The 27,327-nt window shown below is 41.0% G+C and overlaps 1 protein-coding gene across 9 annotated transcripts in view; it reads left to right on the top strand.

Annotated features, from left to right (window-relative positions):
- ZMYND8 (zinc finger MYND-type containing 8) overlaps positions 1–27,327 on the top strand; it is a 125,650-nt gene that overhangs the window by 8,283 nt on the left and 90,040 nt on the right. The window contains exons 1-2 of one of the 9 annotated variants that reach the window (XM_077831665.1): positions 17,742–17,943; positions 18,125–18,347. The exons of 3 other annotated variants lie outside the window; for them this stretch is intronic. Coding sequence is in view for 2 of the 6 variants with exons in the window: in XM_077831663.1 (XP_077687789.1) it covers positions 21,293–21,330 (38 nt within the window). In the remaining 4 variants the exon portion in view is untranslated. Of the gene's footprint in view, positions 1–17,741; positions 17,944–18,124; positions 18,348–18,989; positions 19,041–20,563; positions 20,612–21,198; positions 21,331–27,327 lie in introns of those variants that run through there. 5 more of the 9 variants (XM_077831666.1, XM_077831664.1, XM_077831667.1 and 2 more) reach the window with 5 other exon arrangements.

Consider the following 27,327-nt stretch of genomic DNA (forward strand, 5'->3'; position numbering starts at 1 on the left):
GGGGTTGGTTAAAGCTTAAGTGCCGCTGATGATCAAGCTAGTAATGCAGTAGCTCAAGTGACAACAGCTCAACTGTTAATCTGATCACTGTGATGTTAACCAAATCACTTTGTTTAGTGGGAGTGGTGTTTTGCAGTATATTCACTCTCTCGAGGTAGGCTAGCTAGAGTGCAATAGCTTGAGTGTACTAACTCAGGGCTAAACTGTTGCAGTGAAGACAAGCTGTTAAGTAGTTTACAGACTACTTAGGAAGCACTTCTAGTAGTGTAGTCAGAAGTGTCACTTAAATCTACTTTATGAGTGTAATTGTTACATCAGTTCAGCTGCCAAAGCAACACAATCATGCAGAAAGAAAAGGAGTACTTGTGGCACCTTAGAGACTAACCAATTTATTTGAGCATAAGCTTTTGTGAGCTACAGCTCACTTCATCGGATGCATACTGTGGAAACTGCAGAAGACATTATATACACAGAGACCATGAAACAATACCTCCTCCCACCCCACTCTCCTGCTGGTAATAGCTTATCTAAAGTGATCACTCTCCTTACAATGTGTATGATAATCAGGTTGGGCCATTTCCAGCACAAATCCAGGTTTTCTCACCCTCCGCCCCCCCCCCCCACACACACACACAAACTCTCTCTCCTGCTCACTTCATTGGATGCATTCAGTGGAAAATACAGTGGGGAGATTTATATACACAGAGAACATGAAACAGTGGGCGTTACCATACACACTGTAAGGAGAGTGATCAGGTAAGGTGATCTATTACCAGCAGGAGGGTGGGGGGGGGGACAGGATGACCTTTTGTAGTGATAATCAAGGTGGGCCATTTCCAGCAGTTGACAAGAACGTCTGAGGAACAGTGTGGGGTGTGGGAGGGGGAATAAACATGGGGAAATAGTGTTAGGCTTGAATAAAGACTGGGAGTGGATGGGTCATTACACTCCCATGTGAGTTCGGATCACTATTTGGTTGGCTACACAAAAGTGGTACTTTCTGGGAAGTGAACCGCTCTGTCCTCACCTGGCTGTCTCGCAGCATTAGAATAGTATAGTTGCAACAAAATCTGTAAGAAACTAAGTGTTTTATCTTTACTGGGATTTGTGTGCACACTTTCAACTTTGGTCAGACTGTGTTCATACTTCTCCAGTTCCACCCTCCTGGTCAGTTCTAACAAAATATAAATCTAAAATCATAACTCAGGGGGGTTGGGGACCAGCTGAGTTTTACCTAGTTTCATGTCAAAACCATGGATTTAACATTACTTAGATTCAAAACCATAAAATCAATTACTATGCTTATTCAGAAGTTAGTTAACGTTAGCAAATCTTTGGATTAACTTGGTCTTAGTTTTTAATGATATCGGGGGTGGTTCTTTGAGGGCCTCTGTGCATTGGCACTCTTCAGACAGTGTCTCAGAATCTTGAGCTTGTACATCCTTCTTGAAAGCTATTCATTGGGGCTTCATGAATACCCTCTTGTGGTGTCAAACATTTGGTGTCCCAGACACTATTAGGCACTTAGAGGCCTCAAGGGCTCCCCTTGATGCCAGAGCCATGTCTGGACTGAGATCCAGAAGAGATTTTAAATGCTGTGCAGAGAAAGCATGGAAGGCAACAGCACAGCCTTCTGCTTGTTCCATGACAGGTCCAGAACAGCTAGTGTTGGCAGCAAAGCCACAGTTCTCTCTGCTGTAGACTCTGTCCTCAGGATTTGCGCCAACCTTTAGATGGGGCTCAAATGCAGGGTCTTCAAAGGCATTGACTCACTCCCATCGTTCCTGACGTAATACAGAGGCATGTGGTGCCTCTTGCACAGAAGCCTTATCTTAAGACTCCAGAAGGGTCCATGCCAGCCCCCTTGTATGAATACTTAGAAGCAACTCTCAGATAATCTCAGTTATTGGGCAGTAACCCTTCTTTTTGTGTTTTGTTGTGAACATTTTACACAGCATTTCGACAGGTTTCAGAGTAACAGCCGTGTTAGTCTGTATTCGCAAAAAGAAAAGGAGTACTTGTGGCACCTTAGAGACTAACCAATTTATTTGAGCATAAGCTTTCGTGAGCTACAGCTCACTTCATCGGATGCATACTGTGGAAACTGCAGAAGACATTATATACACAGAGACCAAATGTGACTCAGTTCCTACATCAGAGTTCCTACTCTGATGCAAAAACTCTTCTGGGTAGCATTCTCTATATGCACATTTATATAAACTTGTTTTATATGTCAAACAGACATTCAGCAGGCTCAGTTTGAATAGATATTGCCCCATATGAGCATGGGCAAAACTTTCTTGATTTCAAATTGATATCAATGCACTGCTTCTTAAAAGAACACTAGAGGGTGCTGCATTTCTATTCAAGTTAGGAAAAGATGCAGACAAAATGTTAAATTATTAAACTCGTGCTCTGCTGCTCCCTTCTACACATACAGGGGCAAGAATATGTTTTGATAATTAGTACAGTAGCAGTAACAAATTATAGTGTAACTGGGAGGATGGAGGAGGCTTACTTTTCAATTTTCAGTGCTTGTCTAATAGAATTCCTGTGTCAGAAAAAGTCCTTATTTCTATTTAAGGATACACCTGAAGTTGTATTTTTCATTCCTTTTTAATATTTATATTATAGTAATGGTCATGATCAGGGCCCATTCTGGTAGGTGCCATGGAAGCACATATGAAGACATGGTCCACATGCTACAAAAAGCTTGTAGTTTAAGGCCCCAAACTTCTTGCAAACCACTCTGAGGCCTAAAGAGGAGCATTTATAGGGAGAGACTGGTGCTTATTCAGCAAATATTGCTCTGCCTTTTAATAACTTCCCTAGATTTACGGGTACTTATGAAAGTTGTGCACAACAGACAGAAATCTGGAGATTTAGTTGGACAATTATGTAAAATTTCATCCTCTTTTCACTGTGCCCAAAATCAAATAACTCTAACAAATATGTGGGAGGTAAGCATTTTTTTGTTTGTTTGTTTTGTTTTGTTTTTTAGTTTAAGTTCCTTAAATAATTAAGAAGGAAACAGGAAATGGCATATGAAGAATTTGCTAAGAAGAATTGAAAAAATAAGCTTTGCCAGTAAAAACCATTGGAAAACAGATATTTTGTAAGGTAAATTTTATAAATATGGTAAAGGTGTAAAATTAAACAATATGGTAATTTTTTTTAATGCAGTTATATACTGGTTAGGGGTTTTATGGTGGTTTTTTTAAATTGCATTTGGGGTTATTTAGCTCTTTATAGTATTGTAACGAACACTGGAGCTTACCTTCAGTGTGAATTTAGTAGTAAAGAAATGTGCCACACTGCAGCCAAAATCTGCCATTTGTAGAACAGGTATGCCACAGACAGTTACATTACAAACTTCCATTCCTTACCCCTCAGGATACATGAACACTATTGTGGATTAAACAAGAATGCAGTCTTCATGACCCATTCGATCCTTGCACTCTAGACAAGGCGTCGCCAAACTTTATGAGACGAGGGCCATATTAGATTTTTGAAGGGGCTTTGTGGGCTGAAGCAACTGTGAAAGAAATCAAATATATGCAAAATTGTTAAAAAAAAACACTACTGTGTCAGTGTTGCGTTACATTCTAAATCAGGTATAAAAGTTAATCGATGCAGGTACTGTAAGTTGGCTCCCCTTTTTGGGTCTGCTCTGCCCCGGGCCTGCTCCCTTCACCGTGTGCCTGCTAGGCGTGCCTGCTCTGCTGAAGAAAATGACAAAGGATTGAAAGTTTGGCTGTACTTTGGTAAGAGAAGCCCAGGTTCCCATTGTTGGTTGAGACTGTTTAGTTCTATTAGTGCTGTAGTTAAAATTTAATCATTATGAAATTGTTAATTTCTGTCTTCTTTACTACATTTATTGGAGATGTAATTAAGCATCTGGCTTGTATTTTTACTCTAAGGCAGGGGTCCGTGCCTGCTCGGCTGCAGCAGCAACTCTTCCCTAAGTTGGCTCCCCTTTTGGGGGGACACTGGCTCCCAGGGGCACTCACCCCACTGCACAGCTCAGCTGAGCTACCCCTTTCCCCCCGGCCCCGCATGAGCTGCTGTCGACGGCCCCTCCCCCTGCCTGCTCGAAGTGCCTACTCAGCTGTTTGCTTCTCCCCTGTTGGTTGGAGGGCCAGATAAATGGAAGCCCCGGGCCGCATCCAGCCCATGGACCGTAGTTTGGAGACTCCTGCTCTAGACTGCTCGCAAGGGTGTTAATACCAATTGCAGGGAGCAGATTGAGACTGGTGGTGGTGGCATTCCATGCTACCCTTCTTTCTGTTTTCATTGGCTTCTAAGCTCTCATTAACATATCCTCCTCCCCCCCCCCGCCCCCCCCGCAAGATTCTAGTTGCAAGTATTTTGTTTTGAAAGTGAACTGATGCATTGCTGACCCTAGCAGGGTGAAACAATAGTTGTAAGGGCCAAATGCTGAAATGCTCCCCACCCTCATGATAGGAATGGAAAGTCTGAAGCCCAGCCAAACCATCATGGATGAGCAGAGCAGGCCATATAGGAAGACTTAACCTAGAGGAATCAGGTGGCAAACCAGGAAAAGTACAAAGGAATGGCCAGTACTCGTAATTTTTATGTCATGGCAGTGTCCAAAGGCCTCAGTCAGGATCTGAGTTACATATGCATATGAACACATGATCCCTGTCTTGAAGAGTCTTCAGTCTAGGACAGTGGTTCCCAAACTTGTTCCGCTGCTTGTGCCAGTTTGGTTACCTGCCGCGTCCACAGGTTCAGCCGATCGCGGCTCCCAGTGGCTGTGGTTCGCTGCTCCAAGCCAATGGGAGCTGCTGGAAGTGGCGCGGGCCGAGGGACATACTGGCCGCCGCTTCCAGCAGCTCCCATTGGCCTGGAGCAGCGAACCACTCTGCCACAGGTCCTGCCCCAACTCCATCCCTTCCCACCCCCTTCCCTCAGCCTGCACTGGCCTTGCTCCTCCCCACCCCCCCAGAGCCTCCGGCCCTCCACAAAACAGCTGATCGGGAGGTGTGGGGAGGGAGTGGGAGATGGTGATCGGCAGGGCTGCCGGTAGGTGAGAGGCGCTGGGAGCGGGTTGTGGGAGCTGATGGGGGGCTGCAGACATATTATTGTGGCTCTTTGGCAATGTACGTTGGTAAATTCTGGCTCCTTCTCAGGCTCAGGTTGGCCACCCCTGGTCTAGCTGGTGCCATTGCAGCCCCCTGGTGGTCAGAAGATGCACCTACAGCCCAGTTTGAATGAGTGATGTTTGAGCTAGGCTACAGGGATGCATGAGAGGGCTGACAAATGCATGTCATGTGAGTTGTGTGATCCTTGGCTGCCATGACTCAGTCCGGAGAGGGAGCATAAGCAGCTCCCATTAATCTCAGTGGAACGTTAACTCTGAAACATAAGAGTGAGAATTTTAAATTCAGCATTGTTTTTTCACAGTTTATCATTTTAGCAGAAGTATCCAGCTACTTCGGAGTTTTGTGTGAATTTGAGGATTGGGGCAGTGCATGAGAAGAGTACCTCTGATTTTCTGTCTGAGCAATTATGATGATTTATGTTCTTCCTGTCCTCTAGGAACTGAGATAACTATTGCCATTAAAAGGTTTTTTTTAAATGTTCAAATTCAAAACAATTAATGTAGCTACATTGGCAGTCCTTGACTGTTGGTGTAATTTTTTTTCTACATTTTAAATAGGTCTCTATCATAATATAGTTGTAGGGGGAAGTGGACACAGAAGCATTCATTTGCATTACTTAGTAGTAATGAAATTCAGATAATAGTATTTGCCTGGATCATGTTTATGTAGGATTACAATGTTTGGAGAAATCCAGTATCCAGGATGAGCTAGATGTTATCTAATTACCTTTTTGCATTCCATGCAGGAGAGCCAATTATGGTTCTCCTGAGGGCATTCCACAAAGACACAGGAGGAATTTCACAACAAGGGCAAAATGCAGGGGGAGGAGCTGAGCTGGAATGGAGAGGTGTAGGTCAAAGATAACTTGCATGACAAAAGTGAAAACTGAATTAAATGCTAGTTTCTGTGCTAAACTCATCCTTTACCAGCCTGTGGACAAATGCTGCATAAAAGTGGTTTTGACTTTTTGTTTTGTTTTGTTTTAAATGAGTCCCCCTTCCCTTCCCCTGCTTGTGAAATCCTCTTGGTACTTCCAATGAAGTGAGCTGTAGCACATGAAAGCTTATGCTCAAATAAATTTGTTAGTCTCTAAGGTGCCACAAGTACTCCTTTTTGCGAATACAGACTAACATGGCTGCTACTCTGAAACTTGGTACTTCCTGATTCACTGACTATAACCCAGAATGTATCATCTTCTGACCTCACAGATAGCATGGTTTCAATAAGCCTTCTAGCACTTGGTATGTTGCATTCTGGGATCACTTCAGAAACTGGGAAGTATCAAGAGTATTACACAGAAGAGAAAACAATTCTTTACAAAAACCAAAAATCAACACCACAGGTAAACTCACACGTGCGTCTGAATGTCCCACAAAGCCTGATATATGGGACTTCGTACAGAAATCTGCTGAATTCAGTTTTAATTTTTGCTTTGCAGCTCTTTGTACAGTTACAATGTTGTATACAATGCAACTACTCCTATGGACCCAATAGAGTCTCTGGCCCTTCCCCACCCTATGTGACTTGTAGAATTATGTAAGCATATTGCAGTTTTAAGAACAAAGTCAAATGCATTGAATAAAAGAGCTTGAATACTAGTCGCACAATTCAAGATTGCTACTTATGTAGTCTAACTAATGAAGGTAATCATTCTGAGCTACTGCTCTTGTTACCTTATTAACAGATAGCACTGTTGATACAACTCAGTTCACCCCCTGTTCTCTTCTCCCTACTTTTGTGCCTCCACCGTTTTAGAACAATGGCCTTGATAAGGACATAAACACCTTCACAGCAAGCCCAGCTCTGACTTTTTTCACTGGGGCCTTGTCTACACTGCCACTTTACAGCGCTGCAACTTTCTTGCTCAGGGGCGTGAAGAAACATCCCCCTAAGCACAGCAAGTTTCAGTGCTGTAAAGCGCCAATGTAGACAGTGCGCCAGCGCTGGGAGTTGCACCCCTTGCTCCCAGCGCTGGTAGTTACTCTCCTCGTGGAGGTGGGTTTGTTTGTTTTTTTCAGAGCAGTGAGAGAGCTCTCTCCCAGCACTCAGCCACTAAACAAGCCACAGCAACACTTTAACATTGCCAGTGTAGACTAGCCCTGGGTTGAGCTCAGGAAAGCATTTCATCATAGTCACCAGGTACCACTTAGTAGTAAGAAAGCTTAACAAACATTGAGTACGTATCAGACAGTGCAAGAACAGAGTATATCACCATCTTCTGCAAAAAGAAACTCCATAGGTACTGAAATGAATATAATTGTGTGTGTACATGCTAGTTACTGAGAATGAAATGCATGCTAATGGCAGGCCAGCCTTCTACTTCTGTTGTGAAGCCAGGTCTCCTGTATCAGGGAAAGGCCACAAGTAGAACAAGTGGTGCTTGTTCTCAGTTTTATATTGCAAACTCATTATCTTCTTCAGTCCATCCACAAACATGGAAAAGACAAGGTCCCAGCCCCAAGGATTTTAGTGTCGGTTAGGCATGTGCAATACATTACAAAGGCCGGAAAGCATGGAAACATTGATGGAGATATCAGAAACTTTGTGAAAGTGGTTTTATGATATATTTGATGGAGGAGAGGTAGAATGATTGGCACACAGGGCATAAGAGGCTGTTCCAAGTGTAGTGGTGGCAAGAGGAAAGTTGTACAGCCCAGAGTGGGAGAAGGAGACAAGGAAAGTAATTAGGAGAGAGGATTGGGAATAATATAGAATGAAGAGGAGGAACTGCAGGTGTGAAAAGCCTTGAAAGTCACACCATAGCTACATTTACCATGCAAAACAAGGAGTTGGTGACGAGATTAAAACTGGGGATGAGCTGGTCATGATTTGTAGAGGTGAGTGGTGATGAAGTCAGAGATTGGAAGAGGAAAGGTTATGGTAGCAGCAAATATTTTCCATTACCAATCCTTGTAATTTTTTATTACATGGCTTATGATATTTTAGTGTGCTTCTTGAAGACGCCGGCTCCTGCAGTCTTTTGAATACATGAGAATCTCCACTTTTATTTAAAAAAAGAAAAAGTAAGTTTATGGCTTCTCATGGTTCCAGAGAAATGCTTGAAAACATGTAGCCTGAAGGATCAAAAATTACAAGGTAGATGAAAATAATCCAAAATGTATCTTATTTAATTTATAAATTTAAAAACAAAAACCAATCTCATGATTGTTGGTGACCCTGATTCATGATTTTTGAATGTTATTGCAGTACTGTATTTTGGATAGACTTGGAGCGGGAAGTCCAGAAAGGAGGTGGTTACAGAAGTCAAGACAAGGTTTAGCCAACACAGAGAACTTGGTTTAGCAGTAGAACTGGAAAGGAAAGGAAAGGACAGGACATTTAGAAAGATTCTCATGCAAAAAAATCCCCAAATGTCCAAAGACATGGTTGAGGTGTTTGTTCGTTTGTTTGCTTGTTTTTTTAACATAGAAATCTTGGAACCAAGATCTGTGGATAAACTGGAGCCTTAATCACCAGCATATAAAATAATTAATTGTAAAACATTGTCAAGAGAGATGTCAGCTTTTCTTGGAAGGACCCACCCAGTATTCTAACACCTACATGGGCTAATGGAAAATAAAATCAGATGTGCCCTCACACATAGACTAATGATGCACTGGTATAATAGCATTGGAGCCAGAGTGTTCACTCACACTCAGTCAGTCCCAAACCACTCTTTTCTGCTTGGGGAGTTTCTCCCCAACTTGGATATTCCTGTTTCTGCACAAGATATCCTATTACGTACAGGACAAGTCCTCCACGGGGCCTCAGAATCCTTTACACTGGCTGCTGCAGCACCTTCTTTGAAACACCACTGCAGCTAGGAATCTAGCATGCTTTGGAGATTTAAGTATGTCTTTGGCAAATGACTGAGCATGAACAGAGACATTCTTTAAGAGGAGGACATGCATATTATTTCAACATATGAAAATTTCTGCTGAGAACTATTATTCTCTTATGCCCTGCTTTAATAACATGGCAAATTCTTTTAACACCTATTACAAATAAATAAATAAAATCAGCCTCTCCAGTCTGCATACTTAATCTATAGTGAGACAAGGAAGAATCAGTATGAGCTATAACAAACAAACCAAACCAGAAGTGTTACAAAAATATTGTCCAGATAGACAAGTGAATGTACATCTGGCCACTACAGAATGTACATCTCTCTAGCTTGGTGGCAAATCAGCTCATCTCAGTCACGTGGCCTAGGCAGACTCTCTTTGTGGGCCTCTGACAAAAGTACCAGCTCCTCCAGCAGGTCAAATAGATGAGCCTCTGGCAGTAATTCTAGAATTGCATTGAGCTCTAGAGTCACCTCTAGACCCATTTAGTGAGATGTTTAAAACAGGAGCTCCAGGGTGGGGACAATTTGGAAACTGCTGCTTAGATTGCAAATCTCTAGCTCTAGCCATGATCTATAGGCAGTTACTGGCACTGCGGCTTGTTCAGAATAAAATGGGGAAGGGGAACAATCTCTGTCAAGGGAAGACACTGAATTAGTGTTTAGAATTCCATGTTCAGAAGACAGGCCTCTTGCTCAGAGACTTAGAAACCCCAAGTCAGTCTACAAGCCTTTTAGTGCAAGAGAAATGTAATTTCCTCCCTCTCCCCTTTCTGCTTTTCCATCGGGAATGTGACTCCTCTTCCATTGTGTGTGTTTGTCTCTCTCTCTCTCACACACACACATGCACACACGCAGGACTGTGACCTGTCTGTCACCCGCTGGTCCGTCTCTCCTTTCCTTGTGGGTTTTTAATCCATTAGGCTTCTCTTCTGAGGCTGTGAACAACCCACTTATTTCCTTATGGAGTGTATATCCCCCCCCCCTTCAAACACCTCTTCCCTATTGGCTCTCTTTTACTTTTATTTCCAATTGTATTTCTCATTGTATGTTGGGGGATTGGAGACCTGTCTCGGGCTGCTGCGATTTTCTCTGCTTGAATGAGACCTCTGCCAGTGTTAGACAGAAGGTGTGGTGTTTGAGGCTCTCCAGGAAACACTCCTCTTGCCCATAGTGAGCAGTGGGCAGAGTTTCTGGAGGTCTCTGGAGGATGGCACTCCCTGCCTTTGGTAGGTGCCTCCAATGGTCCTCTTAGGATGGGGTGGGCAAACTTAATGGCCTGAGGGCTACATCTGGGTGGGGAAATTGCATGCAGGGCCATGAATGTAGGGCTGGGGCAAGGGGTTGGGGTGTGAGAGGGGGTGCAGTGGGCAGGAAGGGGCTCGGGGCAAGTGGTTGGGGCGGAGGAGGGGTTCAGGATGTATGAGGGGGCTCAGAGCAGGGAGTTGGGGTGCAGGAGGGGGTGTGGAGTGTGGGAGGGGGCTCAGGGCAGGGGGTTGGGCTGCGGCAGGAAGCTCAGGGCAAGGGGTTGGGGTGCAGGAGGAGGGCGGGGTGCAGCAAGGGGCTCAGCGCAGGGGGTTGGGGTGCAGCAGAGGTTCGGGGTGCGGGCTCCAGCCTGGCGCCGCTTACCTGGAGTGGCTCTGGGGTGGCAGCGGCGTGCGCTGGGGCCAGGGCAGGCTCCCTGCCTGCCTGCCCTGGCCTGTGCCACTCCTGGAACTGGCTGGCACCACATTCCTCTGGCCCCAGAGGGCTCCACGCGCTGCCCTTGCCTGCGGATACCTCCCTCAAAGCCCTAATGGGCTGGATCCAGCCCGCGGACCATAGTTTGCCCACCCCTGTCTTAAGAAATAGTGCCTCCTACCTGTAGTGGGGCGCAGTTTTGGCACTCTTGATGGATGGCATATCCTGACTGGAGCTCTCGGGGGGGGGAAATAGCTTCTTGCTTCTGGCAGGTGGGGGTGAAGTTTGTGCAGGATGAACTCTGCCTTTCTTATTTTTCTCCTTTTCCCGCATCTCCTCTTCTCCCTTCCATCTACATATGAATGGCCATACTGGGTCAGACCAAAGGTCCGTCCAGCCCAGTATCCTGTCTACTGACAATGGCCAATGCAAGGTGCCCCAGAGGGAGTGAACCTAACAGATAATGATCTAGTGATCTCTCTCCTGCCATCCATCTCCACCCTCTGACAAACAGAGAATAGGGACACCATTCTTTACCCATCCTGGATAATAGCTATGAATGGACTTAACCTCCATGAATTTATCCAGTTCTCTTTTAAACCCTGTTATAGTGCTAGCCTTCACAATCTCCTCAGGCAAAGAGTTTCACAGGCTGACTGTGTGCTGAGTGAAGAAGAACTTCCTTTTATTTCTTTTAACCTGCTACCCATTAATTTCATTTGGTGGCCCCTAGTTCTTATGGGAACAAGTAAATAACTTTTCCTTATTCATTTTCTCCACACCCACTCATGATTCCATATACCTCTATCATATCCCCCCTTAGTCTCCTCTTTTCCAAGCTGAAAAGTCCTAGCCTCTTTAATCTCTCCTCATATGGGACCCATTCCAAACCCCTAGTCATTTTAGTTGTCCTTTTCTGAACCTTTTCTAATGCCAGTGTATCTTTTTTGAGATGAGGGGACCACATCTGTATGCAGTATTCAAGATGTGGGCATACCATGGATTTATAAAAGGGCAATAAGATATTCTCCGTCTTATTCTCTATCCCCTTTTTAATGATTCCTAACATCCCGTTTGCTTTTTTGACTGCCGCTGCACACTGTGTGGACGTCTTCAGAGAACTGTCCACGATGGCTCCAAGATCTTTCTCCTGATTAGTTGTAGCTAAATTAGCCCCCATCATATTGTAGGTGTAGTTGGGGTTATTTTTTCCAATGTACATTACTTTACATTTATCCACATTAAATTTCATTTGCCATTTTGTTGCCCAATCACTTAGTTTTCTGAGATCTTTTTGAAGTTCTTCACAATCTGCTTTCGTCTTAACTATCTTGAGCAGTTTAGTATCATCTGCCACCTCACTGTTTAATCCTTTCTCCCAATCATTTATGAATAAGTTGAATAGGATCGGTCCTACGACTGATCCTTGGGGCATACCACTGGTTACCCCTCTCCATTCTGAAAATTTACCATTTATTCCTACCCTTTGTTCCCTGTATTTTAACCAGTTGTCAATCCATGAAAGGATCTTCCCTCTTATCCCATGACAACTTAATTTATGTAAGAGCCTTTGGTGAGGCTTTCTGGAAATCTAAGTACACTATGTCCACTGCATCCCCCTTGTGCACGTGTTTGTTGACCCCCTCAAAGAACTCTAATAGATTAGTAAGACACAATCTCCCTTTACAGAAACCATGTTGACTTTTGCGCAACAATTTATGTTTTTCTATGTGTCTGACAATTTTATTCTTTACTGTTGTTTTCAGCTAATTTGCCCAGTACTGACGTTAGACTTACCGGTCTATAATTCCAGGATCACCTCTAGAGCCCTTCTTAAATATTGGCATTACATTAACTATCTTCCAGTCATTGGGTACAGTAAAGGATTTAAAGGACAGGTTACAAATCATAGTTAATAGTTCTGCAATTTCACATTTGAGTTCTTTCAGAACTCTTGGGTGAATGCCATCTGGTCCCGGTGACTTGTTACTGTTAAGTTTCTCAATTAATTCCAAAACCTCCTCTAGCGACACTTCAATCTGTGACAGTTCCTCAGATTTGTCACCTACAAAAGACGGCTCAGGTTTAGGAATCTCCCTAACATCTTCAGCCGTGAAGACTGAAGCAAAGAATTCATTTAGTTTCTCCGCAATGACTTTATCATCTTTAAGTGCTCTTTTTGTATCTCGATCGTCCAGGGGCCCCACTGGTTGTTTAGCAGGCTTCCTGCTTCTGATGTACTTAAAAAACATTTTGTTATTACCTTTTGAGTTTTTGGCTAGCTGTTCTTCAAACTCCTTTTTGGCTTTTCTTATTACATTTTTACATTTAATTTGGCAGTGTTTATGCTCCTTTCTATTTACCTCACTAGGATGTGACTTCCACTTTTTAAAAGATGCCTTTTTATCTCTCACTGCTTCTTTTACATGGTTGTTAAGCCACGGTGGCTCTTTTTTAGTTCTTTTACTGTGTTTTTTAATTTGGGGTATACATTTAAGTTGAGCCTCTGTTATGGTGTCTTTGAAAAGTGTCCATGCAGCTTGCAGGGATTTCACTCTAGTCACTGTACCTTTTTAATTTCTGTTTAACTAACCTCCTCATTTTTGCATAGTTCCCCTTTCTGAAATTAAATGCCACAGTGTTGGGCTGTTGAGGTGTTCTTCCCACTACAGGAATGTTAAATGTTATTATATTATGGTCACTATTTCCAAGCGGTCCTGTTATAGTTTCTTCTTGGACCAGATCCTGCGCTGCACTCAGGACTAGATCAAGAATTGCCTCTTCCCTTGTGGGTTCCTGTACCAGCTGCTCCAAGAAGCAGTCATTTAAAGTATCGAGAAATTTTGTCTCTGCATTTCATCCTGAGGTGAAATGTACCCAGTCAGTATGGGGATAATTGTAATCCCCCACTATTATTGAGTTTTTTATTTTGATAGCCTCTCTAATCTCCCTTAGCATTTCATCGTCACTATCACTGTCCTGATCAGGTGGTCGATAACAGATCCCTACTGTTATATTCTTATTAGAGCATGGAATTACTATCCATAGAGATTCTATGGAACATGTGGATTCATTAAAGATTTTTTATTTCATTTGATCCTACATTTTCTTTCACATATCGTGCCACTCCCCCCGCACCTGACCTGTTCTGTCCTTCCGATATATCTCTTTCACTTGTTTTTCTTTCTCTTCCTGCTCTCATCCTTTCCCCCCAACCCCACCCCCACCCACTTCCCCATTGTCTCGTAATATCTTACCTCTTCAAAGCATTGTACTGGCCAAATGCTAGCTCAGGGGTGCCTAGGGTGACCAGATGTCCTAATTTTATGGGGACAGTCCCCATATTTGGTGCTTTGTCTTATATAGGTGTCTATTACCCCCCACCCCGTCCCGATTTTTCACATTTGCTGTCTGGAGGCCCAACATATGGCTTGCGGGTTGTACACGGCCCATCAGTGAATTTCATAAGGCCCACGGCCTGCTTCAACACACTATACTAATGGCTGATTCATTATCATTTTGTTGTCATGTGTCTCTCGCTCTGAGACAAACTTCAGCAAACTGGTTTCTGAGAAACAACCTCAGACTTCTAACTCAGAAAATAAACTCTTTATTTGTGATTAGGGAGAAGGTTATGTGTGTTTTCCTGTTTTTCCCCCCGTGTTCTTTAATTCTGATACATGTTTTATGCACTGATTTCTTTGTTTTTAAATAAACAATACTATACATAGAAACAACCTTTCTAAATACATACGAAACAAGAAGAAAAGGAGTACTTGTGGCACCTTAGAGACTAACCAATTTATTTGAGCATAAGCTTTCGTGAGCTACAGCTCACTTCACAAAAGCTTATGCGCAAATAAATTGGTTAGTCTCTAAGGTGCCACAAGTACTCCTTTTCTTTTTGCGAATACAGACTAACACGGCTGTTACTCTGATACAAAACAAGCTGAACTTAAAATATAAATCAATACAGGGTGACTTTAAATCTTATTTAAAAACGTAGAATCTGTTTAGCCCACACAAGGGTGTGCTTAGGTTTCTGAGGCCCTCCTGTGTAATAACGTTGTGCACCTTTGTACTAGCTAATTTTATCTCTGAAATCGCTCTCTCTCTCTCTCTCTCACCTTAACAAAGCTCTTTCATTTCTTCCCCTCTTCTTTTTTTTCTTTGCTCTTCCCCACCCAAAACATTCACAACTCCCATGAAAGAGAATTGGTCAAGCAGCAGTAGGAATTGTCTTTTGTTACAGGATAACAGACATCATTTACTGATTGCACCCCTGGTTCCTGTAACTCCTTAATTTGAGCTTCCATCTACTGTAGTAAAATGTGTCTAACAGGGCCAAAAAAACAGAGAAGCATTCTCCTTCCTGATTTCATATTTTTAAAATAATGGACAAACCCCAATTCTGAGCAGTACACCCTTTCTGGGTTTTGTTCTTGTTTGGTGGCTTATGACCAAAGACAAATAGACCAGTCTTTCTAGTCAGGCCTTGAATAAAAAGGGTAGAACTTTAGGCCTCCTCTAAGGCTGTTGCTGTTGCCACTCTGTGCATCAGCCAATAAGTTACTGTCTCCTGTGTGGCCGATCTTCTCCCTAAGGACGAGTGTGTCATCTTGGCGATGTGCCCAGGCCCAGCCACCATCAGCACCATTGCTTTCACAGAGCCACGTCTTGCTTAGCAGAGAGCATTGACAAATACTATGGTCAGTTTTATTCGTTCACTGCACTTCATAGGGAGTTAAGTTTTTTGTTTGTAATGTGAATGATATCAGAGCCACACAGTTTGTTGTCTGTCTAATGAGAATACATTTTAGTAATTGATAATTCCCTTTCTCTTATAGCTACTGCATGGAAAAAACCAACACCTGCATATTTATGCATCAGAGGAAATAATCCTTTGCTGCACAGTGTTTTAGGCACACAGTGAGAAAGAAACCTGCTTTGAAGGGCTTGAGCTATTAATAGAATACTGCTGCAAATGCTCACTTGAATGTCATGCATTTCCAATGTTTTGTTGCTGCTGTAGTGGGCTGTACGTTTCCCTTAATAGAGGCATTCTGTTTCTGCTACATTCCTAAAACAGAACTAAACTGCCCGTGTAATCCGTGAGCCTTCCTGATCTCTGCCCTGAAAAATATTGCCAGGGTTAAAAGGGAAAACGCTTCCAGCAGAGACTCCATAATTGGTTAGGAAATAAGTGAGCATTGCACTTGGGGCTTTCAGTCTGCTGGTACAGCCTAAAATGCAAGTGCACTGAAAAATATACGCTGTTTTGTGACATGGTGGGTTGGGATTTCCTCTTAAAAGGTGCTTGTTGTCTCAGAAACTACTTTAATTCAGCATGCAACACTACAGCCTAGGATTATTTTTTGTATTGAATTGCACATATGTGAGTCAGCAGATTCACAATGGAAAAGCATTTATACTCGTGTGGTAAACTGATTCTGTCCTTTCAGGTGGTGTGGTGGGGTTTATTAGCTTTATTTGTAGAGGTTGTTTTAGGAATCAATAACTCTTAAGGGCAAAGTAGGAAGTCTTGTGCGGGCTTCACTGGCAACTAGACTTCCTCCTAATTTCAGGGAGAGGCTTTTTACTGCCTGCTTTTGTACAATCCTGTGTTCTGCATCAAATCCCAATTCAGTATTGTAAGAATGTTTAGCTTTGCTTTGGTTATTTTAGTTCATTTTCTATTTAATGTTTAAATCTTAAATCTGTCCTGTCCCTTCCCTCCTCCCTCTTTGTTTATGCAAAAAAAGTTTGTTTAATAAAAGGTCACATTTTCATAATCAGTCTCTTTTTGTCTATAACGTCCATGAGCACTGTAATTTGCAGGTGCCTATAGAATTTTTTTGCTTCCCAGTTTTTCAGGTGCAATATTTTGAGTACAAATGTAAAGACTAGGCCGAGGCCTTTGTGAAAGTTTGGCCCTTAACATCTCCATCTGATTGTGCCTTTCCCTCTCTTGGCATAGTGAGAAATCTGCTACTCCTCTACATTCTGCAGTAAGAAAGAGAATTGAATCACAGGATATTTGGAAGAGGATGAACGCTCATTTTATTTTAGTAAAGTGATTGAGAAATGGCTCTAAATCAAACTGATTGTTTAAATGGATTGCATTTTAACTCAAATCATATTCTATTTTTTTCAAATTCCTTCATTCTGCAAAGTCTTAATCTAGGGTAAAAACCGAAGTAAAAAGCTGTAAAATCTAGAGAGCTGTGCTGATGTTCATGCTTCCATCTGAAAGCAGACTGGTATTTTTCCACATGCTGAAACCCATGTCTTCTTCAGACCTACATCTTAAAAAGTACTGAATCTGACAGGGTTAATAGACAGGAAGCGGCAGCTGCAGCCGACTAATACGGAAGTCAGATTTTTGTTTAACTGACAGATTTGGAAGGCCTGAGGGGTGGGGGAGGGGGAATTGGAGAACATAGTATCTGGTGTGATATTGACAATTTGTATTATTTTCTGCAGCATTTTGTTTTTAAATTAGGAGAAAGGTAGATGTGTGTGTAATGAGCTCCCTACTCTATAATCTGAAATACATTATACAATAATTTTTGTAGAAATCAAACATTAACTATACTGTTTACACTAAGTATTTAATGGAATTGTGCTCTGTGTATCTGACTAGTGGGTGGGTGTTTGGGTTTTTAAAATGTAATAAATGATTCCTCCTGATCCTTCAGTATTTGTTTAATTTTGTTCCCTCCCATGCATGTTCTGTTTCTAGATGCGCTCCTCCCTTTTCTAATCATGCCTTTCACTAGGTGGGCAACACTTCAGAACGGCAGCAAAGTGAATTTAGCTTTTCTCTTAGAAAGAATAGCTTTTGTGACCTGGATGAACCTTCCCTTCTGCAGGTTTAAAATATCTGAGTGCAGTCAGCATTGCTAGTTGAGGCACACTGCTTTATTTGAGCAAGCAGTTAGTGATCACTTTCCTCTGTTTGAAAATCTGACTGTTTTGTACCAGGGTTCATGTATAGGACCTCTTTTTAAGTTTCTTTGCTGAAATAGGCCTAGCTTAGCCTGTCTTCTCTATGCACAGGATGGCTCCTGCTTGCCAGAGCTGCACAAAGATAATCGCTCAGGAAGTGTTTCAGCCAATCCCCTGAAGCTTTACATTCAGATTTACCAAAGTAGCCAATCCAGGATTAGCTTTTATTAGGAAGACAGATCATCAAGCTGAAGTGCCAAGCCCTTTCTGTCTGAATACTGAGAGCCTGTCCTCCATGTTTTATAAGTATTGACATAACACTGTGTTAACAATGCATCCACAGAGGTAAGCTTTACTTTTTACATTTTTTTTTCTCTAAGACCTATGAGTTGTGGGTTAACAGTGTGATTCTCTGTGATTTGTTGCGCAAAACAGACACCACTGCACTTTATTAAGTTGAAACTGTTTAAATTTGCTTTCTTGGGTCACATGGTTAGTAGCCATTAGCCATAGCTTTATTTTGCAGACTGGCAAAACCTTGGCATACCTACTTCTTCACAGGAGGATGGTGTTTTTAGACTTTATCAAGATCCTGGTATTCCAAAGAAGCTTTCTGTCTCTGAGCAGTTTGCCAGCACTATTGTCTGTTGTGTCACATGCCTGCTGAAGAGAAAATGGAAGCTAGGGAGCAGATGCATTTAACTGCCCTACAGGGAGTCAAGCAGGGATAATGGCAGACAGCAGAACAGGCAAGTTTACCTTTCTAAACAGTGAATGGAATAGCGAAGCTAAGTTATCTCTGAGAAAATATGGGATTTTAAAAAACCTGGACATCAGCAAAAAGTGCTAATGGCAGATTGTAGATATTGGGCCTAGGTGGTATTGTGCTGTTGCATCATGTTTTTTATGCAGCTTATCTTTACTTGAAATGGATATTGAACTTTTTTCTTACAGGAGTAGTTAATACAATGTGTTTCTCTTTCTGAAGGACAATGTATGGTTAACATTTTGTTCCTTTAAAAGAAGTTTCTCAAACTGCAGGTTTTAGATTTAGTTTTTTGGTCAATAAAATGCAGCAGTACATCTGTTTAAATTCCTAATTCTTCAAAGAAAAAATATTTTTCGACTCTTAGCTTCCTTCTCTTGCATAGTTAAAATAAATTTATGTACCTTTTATCTGTGCCTTTTTGTTTTACTCTGTAGCAGCCTCAGTTCTGTGTTGTGGAGTCCAGGAGATATAAAATCATGTCTGGTTCTTAACAGTATTACATGTTGTTCATTTTTGGTTATAGTCTTTTTTTGGGGAGAGGGGGTCTTTATTTTGATTTTGGTTTATTGCTACGTAATTGTTTCAAAAATTTCCCTTTTGATCAATTCCCAAATCTGCCAGCCTGTTGTATCTTCTTAACTGTGGAAAAATGAGATGGTTGCTTGAACAGTTGGTAAGTAAGCAGTGTGCTGCTCTCTGAACATTTTTAATAGTTTAACAATTTTTGGTTTTAACAGGGGGCCACTAGTCCAGCAGATGAAGTACTGTCAGTGGCTAGTCATGTAAAAAAATTGGAGCTTTGATCAGTATCTATTTTAAATGACTTGTTCAAGTAAGCTGTGTTCCCTTTTGAATGTACTGTTTTTCTGATAATATGCTGCTAAACTTGAAGCTTAAGCTTCCTGTTTACCTGTGGCCAGTGAAAATTTTTTTACTTACGCTTTGTTCCTAGATCCTTAATTAACATGTTTGGAGGCTAGAGCTCCGTTTGGTTGTTCCTCAGGCTTTTGAAGTGTAATGAAAGTGCTAGTACTCAGCAGTACTTTACTCAGTACTTTACACAGTTAAAGGGATATTTCTTCTTAAGTCTGTGTTTTTGAGATTACATGAAATATCACCTAAAATCAGATTTTGTTTGATTTATTACTAATTTTGAACACCTCGTGCCTTTGTTTCATAGTTGAGATGTAACACTTGTATGGATATCTTAAGTTGCTTTTCACTGCACATTTTCTCATAGCAATGTAATTATCAGAAACATCTTATTTGGTGCTTTTGATCTAATTTTTGCAGTTTTATAGTAGTCCAGACCATACAGTGTTAAGAATGGACACAAATCTAATGTGGATCTAGAAATGATTATACTTAGTCATTGTAACTTTTATAGAAGGGTCCCATAGATTGATAACATACTGTAACATAGCCATTTAACTCTGGTTTCTTCTTTGCCAAGATTAATATCTTTCTTGAAAATGGAAAAACCCATAAGATTATTATATGGTAAAAAATGCTTAATGCAGATCACAATCTAAACCATTGCTGAAGTGTACTGTTGCTTCATGTTTTTATAGTACTTACAAATGACAATATATTTTTCAGCATACGCAAAGGTGATAATGCACCTAAGAAATAATGAGTTTATGCTGTTTTTATTCTGTGATTGCTAAAACGAGAAATTGCATTTGGGCATAGTTTTCCTAATAACAGTATATACACATTAGCAATTTGGTCTGGAGTCTTAAACATTGCATAATATTATATTTAATATGAGGAAGCAGGAATAAGTGAGCTGCAATCAAAAAGCTTGCATTAAAATGGCTCCCACAGGTTTTGTTAAACAAGGATCTGTTTCAAATCTGCACCTCCTGACACATTGTTGACAGTGAAGTATATTTGTATAAGCTGCCCTTGTGCATGTAATGAAACATAGCATTGTGAATCTAAGTTCGCTATTTTTAATCACTCAAATATAATTCTTTTATAGTTCACAAAAAATAAATGTCTGCATTGCAGCAAGATGTCTGAGGCAAGGTAGAGACAGCAGTGTTGTTTTACAGATCAGCCCAATCACGCTGCTCCATGGAGTCCTTGAGCCAATAGAAACAGAGTGTAGGTTAAAGATTGACAATTGCAGTGGCAAGACTGAGAAAGGCCTTCTGGAAATTTCTACCATCTTTGTTCCATCTAAGTAGAGCAAATTCAGCTAAGCTGAAGAATTTCATGTATTTTTGGTGCTTTGTCAAGGTATGATGCGATCACTCACTGTTATAGACTGCATAATAGGAAACACTGTGTGCTGTTTTTCTAATGTTCAGGCCAGATGGGGTGTGGGGTTTTGTTTAAGTGACGGAGACAGGGAAAAAAGCATGTATTCCTTGTAGCCAAAGATTTTACAGGGCTGATTCTTGTTCATTTCACAATTACACTGAACATGCATGAAGCAATGTAGTTGAGGTATATACCATTTGTAGAAGGTGGCCATTGTTCTGGTGTAACTAGGATTTAATCGTATAATTGCTCTTTAAATTTTTTAGCAACTAAAGAGTTATTTTACTTGTCCAGGGTGAATATGATTAGCCATTATTATTTAGTGGCAACATCCAGTTACTTTTGTAATTAGCTATACAAAGAATGTAATGGGGAGAAACAGAAGAGTGATCTGGATTATAAATAAGGATGAAAACAATAGCTTTTTAAAAGCCACATGTCCCTTTCATACTTCGTAGGCAAACTATTTTAGCTGGGAGTTAAGTAGTGCTAGGGAAAAATTAGTGACTTTTTGAAACCGGTGACAATATGTAGTATACCCATAAGGAAATGATGCAAAGTACAAATAACTTCAAATCTGATTTCTTTTCCTCTCTCCTTCAGGCGTCTGAGTAAAAATAGGCTTCCCCCTCACTTCATTGACCTTGGAAGAAGCATATGCTAAAGGGACTTTCACCTTCACAGTACAAAAATTAGTATGTAAAATTAGCTCCTCCATGTTAGTGTCCACTGGCTTCATTTACCTTTTCTCTCTGGGCTGCTTGCCAGTGAATAATCCCACTTCTTTCTTGCTTTCTTTCATTTTTCTTAAACCTTGGACCATGTTTACACTACAAAATTATGTCAACCAAACTGAATTATGTCGGCATACAGCCGCCACATTTATTAAATTGCTTGTATGCGTACACACTTGACTCCTTGTGTCAGCGATGTGCATCCTCACCAGAAGCGCTTGTATCAATTGTATTGTCAGTTGAGGCAATACAACTGGGTGGCTCCTGAAAGCCAGTAATAGTTGATATAAGCAACGCAGTCTCTACACTGACACTGCGTCAACCTAATTACATCGAGCATGACTGTACACGGCTCAGGGAAGTGGTGTTATTAAATGGGGGTAGAGAGACACTTACATCAGCAGGAGCCAAATGTAAGTGAAGACACTTCCACAGCTAGGTCGACACATGGCAGCTTACATTGATCTAACCCTGTAGTTTAGATCAGGCTTTAGTAGCCATGTTCATCCAACAGGTGGGACGTGATAGAGCAAGGCACCTTAAGACTGGTGCCATCCAGAATCATCAACAAGGGGGTGATAAGTCTCAGTAAAGACTGCATCCTGTTTCTTTTTCCACAGGGAACGCTTTGTATCACTTTGGAGCCCCAGATGGCACCTTGAGGTTTCTGAAGTTGCACCCAAACATGGGCACTCATGTAGCAGTGCATAGTGTTATCCATTAGGCCAGTGATCTCCAGTGATCCATTAGGCATGCCCCCCAGGGGGATGTGAAGGAATGTTTTATGGGGGGCGTGGGGCCTTGGCCAGTCCCCTGGGGAGGGCAGGGAGGGAGCGCCACCCAGCCCTGCTCTGCCCCCAGACCAGCTCCGGCCCTAACTGGAACTCCACTCTTCCCCCAGATCTGCCCTGATTTCCTCAACCCCAAGGCCAGCTCCGCCTCTAGCCCCAATTCCACCCTTATCCCAGTTCTGCCCCCCGCTCCTCCTTCAGCCCAAGCTTCTCTGCCAAGGACACCTTGGCTGTGCAGTAATGGACGTGGGATGCAGACAGAGTCCATTACTGGTAAGGGGGCTGTGATAAGAAAAGTTTGTGCACCACTGAACGAAGCCATTAGCCTGATCTCTCAAACTGGATTTAGAAAATATTTCTATTGTTAATAGAAATTATGTGTCCACTTTCATATCCAGTTTGGAAGTGTAGTGCATAGAGCTGAGTTTCATATACTTTGCCACAGACTGAAGTTGTCAGTCTTATAACTATTGCCAATTGTCATAGTATCTGTGTGTCTCACAGTGAGATTAAAAGTGTGTGATAAGCATTATACTAGCAGCATTAATATAGATAGCACTGATCTTTATTTACAAACATTACCAAACTGTGCCTGTATGTTTTGGAGGTCTAAGCCTATAAATATCCTATTTATATTGATTGGGCCTCAGCTGTTTATCTCCCATTTTGAGAGAGATTTGAACGATACCACATCTTTTTTACTTGTTTTTTTTTCCTTTGTGCTAAGCTATTTTAAATGTATATTGTATAGGACAGATTTTTTTAGAATATCCTAAATGTGTGAAATAAAATAAAAATCGAGTATTGCATTTTGGCATAGGTACCTAGCCTAATTGTTGCCCTATCTATACAGTTGAACAAGCACTATTTACATTATTTCAATTACTTAATACAAGTAATTGGGCATTTTGCAGGGGACTCAGCATAATAAAACATCAAATCTGTGAGATTCACACTGAAGACTGAATCTGAAATTGAACAATTTCCTTAGTAACCTGTGACTTCACAAAACTCCCAATCTTGTGCATTGCTAGTTAAACATTTGGATGTCAGGTGTCCCTTTGTCATCCTTTACCATTTCTGATATTTAGATGATTGCTTCGAAAATAGCACTGCTGTTTAAACAAGAGATATAGTTATTGAATAAACTGCTACCATTTTAGCTACAGTACAGGAATGAGGCAGTGCAGTGCTGCCAGACGCCATTTTAAGAATCCTGCATAAATAGCATAGCTACCGATGAGTAAGAGACTGTTATAGGTGAGTGCTTATACAAAGCTGCTATTTATTCAGCAATGGCATGCTAATATTTTTTTCCAATTTTTATTGAATGCAGTTTTTTTGAAATCATGATTTATATTTGCTACAAACAAGTGTTATCTAGAGGAAACAGGAATTATCTTTAGGATAAAATTTAATTTTAGTCCTTCTGGTCTTAAAGCAGTATTTGTTTTAATTAAAGGGGAAAAAAGACTTCCATAAATGTATGGTTCTTGGGCTTAAAATAATTCCCATACGTATACTGAGAATATTGTGCATGTTGGCATGGGCTGTTCTAGGTGGTTTTCCATATCCATCAGATTTTCTTGGTTAAATGTCAAGGTGCAGTAGTTCATCTGCAACTTTTTAATTATTCTCTGTAGTTACCATAGGTTAAGCCCAGATGTAGATATTTTTACATATGTACATTTTGAGATAAATATTACTAATAAAAGGAAGATCTTCCTTTGTAGAACAGTTTTTTTTAATTGTATGAAATTAACAATTTGAATTGCATAAGTGAATAACTCTTTTATATTAATAAAGGAAAGCATTATTCAGTTAACTTAATAATGCATTTTTCTGTTAGGTAGAAATAAGTCGTATTTGTAACCTTCCCTTTTTTCCTCCTCTCCTCCAGCTTCTCCCCAAGAAAGAGAACCTGAGCCCCAAACCCCCCCGTAATCACACGTTTAAAAATAGTTTGTGTGAAATGAGTTTGGTTTTCTTTTAACATTTTTGGTGACTGAATTTCATTTTTATAGCAACCCTGTCAATACAGGTATGGCAGGTCTTAAATGAGTAATACATGTTTTTGCCAATTTTATTGTTAATTGACTAAGCGTATATTTCAGTTACTAGTTTTTTATAATATGTTCTGTTTGTTTTGTCAAGGAAATAGGAGTTAGTTGCAGAATGACTAAGATAAATATTGTACTCAGCTATCTACTTAATGGAGTATATGCCACTATCATTTCTGATACGTAACCCCAAACTATCATATTCTTAGTTATACATAATAGTAATGCATCTGATTGGAACAAAAATGAAATAACAAAAGCAATCAGTACTGTAGAAATGAGGTCTTTTCAAAATGTGATGTGTCTATATGATGGTCTAGTCTCATCTCCTAGTTACTGTGTGTTCCTACAGAACTTGCTCTTTGTTTGCATTTATACTGATGCAAAGATTTTTCTTTTCCTCCCTTTTTTGCTATGGGAAACAGTAGGATACTTGTCACTAGGAGCTTGCAGTCATTGAATTATTGCACTTGAAATCCTTTTCTGAGGAAAAGCTGATGGTGAGATTACTGAGATTGGAAGGTTATGATGCTTAAAGCACGTTCAGAATATTGCTTGTTGCAGTGGAAGAGAGAAAGCTTAAAAGATGCATAAATTCTGGGAAAAGTTACCCTAAACTAGCTGTAAATATTCACATACACCCCAGCCAGCAGAGTGATTGGTCTATGTGAGCTGTAATGTCCTGCAACAAGCCAAATAATGCAAGACATCTCTGAAGTAATTTCATTATTGTGAATCTTTAAATGTCTTTCATAGTTATATTAATACATTTATACTTCGTTTCTGTTTTCCTCATACTTTGAATTTTGTTCAGCAGCAAGTCAGTGTTTTCTTCATTGCTCAGGATCTTGTGAGTTTTTATTTAAATTTTAGTATTTTGGGTACTTCTTATTGAGAGGGATGAATTGTTAGTGTACATTGTGGGGAAAAAAAATACATTCTATTCTCTAGGGCTCGACCATACATAATTTCATTTCTGCCACCAGTCCATGTATGATGCAGCAGGTATCAGTTAAAGTTTGTTTTCAGTTAGAGTAAAATAGAAGTATAAATATATCTAACAAAAATGCAAAACGATTCTATCAAGTAGTGAATTCATTTCAGCATTCAGAATGTTCTATTGATCTTCAGATCTTAAGAGAGAAACTGTCATCAGACATCACCTTTATAGTACACAAAAGAGACATGTCAAGTCAAGATATTTTGTTCTACTTGGAAACATTTAGGAAGAATATTTTTCTTGGTTTTATTGATGCATGAAAACTTTCAGGCTGCGTCTACACTGGAGAGCTTACAGTGGCACAGCTATACCAATGCATCTGTGCCACTGTAAGATCTCTCGTGTAGCCACTCTATGCCGACAGGAGAGAGCTCTCCCGTCGACATAATTAATCCACCCCCAACAAGCAGCAGTAGCTATGTTGGCAGGAGAAGCACTGTGCACAGTAACACTTATGCCGGCGTAAATTATGTTGCTCAGGAGGATGGTTTTTTCACACTCCTGAGCGACAGCATTTTGTAGGCAAAACTTGTAGCGTAGACATGGCCTTTCACCTTTTTAAAAGGGTACAAAGAGCTTATGTGAAGTTAGTGACCTTTCAGTTTTCATGAATGTAAAAAACTTGATAGCATTAGCTAAAGACAGCCATGTTTAGATGAGAGCTGAGCAGATCTCACCTATTGGAACTTTTATACATGCCAGTACTGACCAACAGTACCCTTACTGTTGCAGTCGTTGGTCCACAGTCAGGGACATATATAATAAGCCTTTGCTCGTATATCTTTATATTGACTTCCAACATCTGTTTTTCTAGTTGACTCATACACAGTTCCTCTATATTCTTTATTATTATTTATATTATCATGGCACCTAGGATCCCTAGTCTTGGACAAGAACACTATTGTGCTAAGGGTTGTACAAACAAAACAAAAAGCCAGTCCCTGCCCCAAGCCACTTACAGTCTAAGACAATAGATGGATGCAGACGGACTGATGGGAGAGTACAATGAAACAAAGAGACCGTACTTGTCACCATGGTAGGCAGTGACTTCAGTGCAACTGTTGTCTAACCATTGTCAAGGTTTTTTTGTAGGCATCGTGTAAAAAGATGGTTTTAAGGAAGGATTTGAAGGAGGATAATGAGGTAGCTTTGCAGATGTTTATGGGAAGCTCCTCCCAGTCCTGAGGAGCAGCGTGGGAGAAAGCATGAAGGTGCATGTTTGAACATTTAACATGTGGGTAATGGAAGCTACTATTATGGGCCAATCAGAGGAGACAGCTGACATTTCAGTATTGAAAGAGATGATGATAGGTAGGGTGGGGTAGGGTGTGAGTGATGGGCCTTGAAAGTGAAGACGAATAACTTCTGTTTGATGTGGTAGAGAAGTAGGGGCAGGTGAAATGATGCAAACAGAGGAGTGATGCAGTCAAAGTGATGGGCTAGGAAAATGATCTTCGCAACAACATTTTGAGGATATGAATGGGCAAGATTGCACTTGGCAAGGCCCGAGAAAAGGATATTTAAGTAATTTAGATGCAATATGATGAGAGCCTAGATGAGAGGTTTTCGCTGTTTGGATGGACTTGAAAGGCCTTTTCTTAGAGACATTAGGCAGAAAGAATTGTCAAGATTGAGACATAGCCTGGATATGATGACCTAGAGAGAGGTCTGAGTTCAATAAGATGTGCAGATTACAGGCCTGAGTGACATACAAGATGGTGGTGGTGTCTACAGTGATGGAGAAAGAAGGTAGTAGAGCGGGTTGGTAGTGCGGGGTGAGAATTAAGTGCTCTGTTTAAGCCACGTTAAGCTTGAGCTGATGTCTAGATAGCTACTAATCAGAGAGACAAGCTGAGATTTTAGTGTGGACAGAAAGAGACAGGTGTGGACAGAAAGAGACAGGTCTGACCTACAGTGGCCCCCACTGCCTTTCTTTTTTCCTGTTTCACCAAATTGTATGTAGTTTTGTGATCTGGACAAATGCCCATTGGAAATTTGACTGAGACTATTAAAGATTCCCATGGCCCAATCCAAATGTGAACCTGGATCTACCTTTTTGAAAGCACAGATCACCACCGTATTCCCATACTGGCAAACCACCACTAAA

This window comes from Eretmochelys imbricata, chromosome 13 (genome assembly GCF_965152235.1).
Source record: "Eretmochelys imbricata isolate rEreImb1 chromosome 13, rEreImb1.hap1, whole genome shotgun sequence".
In the NCBI taxonomy this organism is placed as follows: Eukaryota; Metazoa; Chordata; order Testudines; family Cheloniidae; genus Eretmochelys; species Eretmochelys imbricata.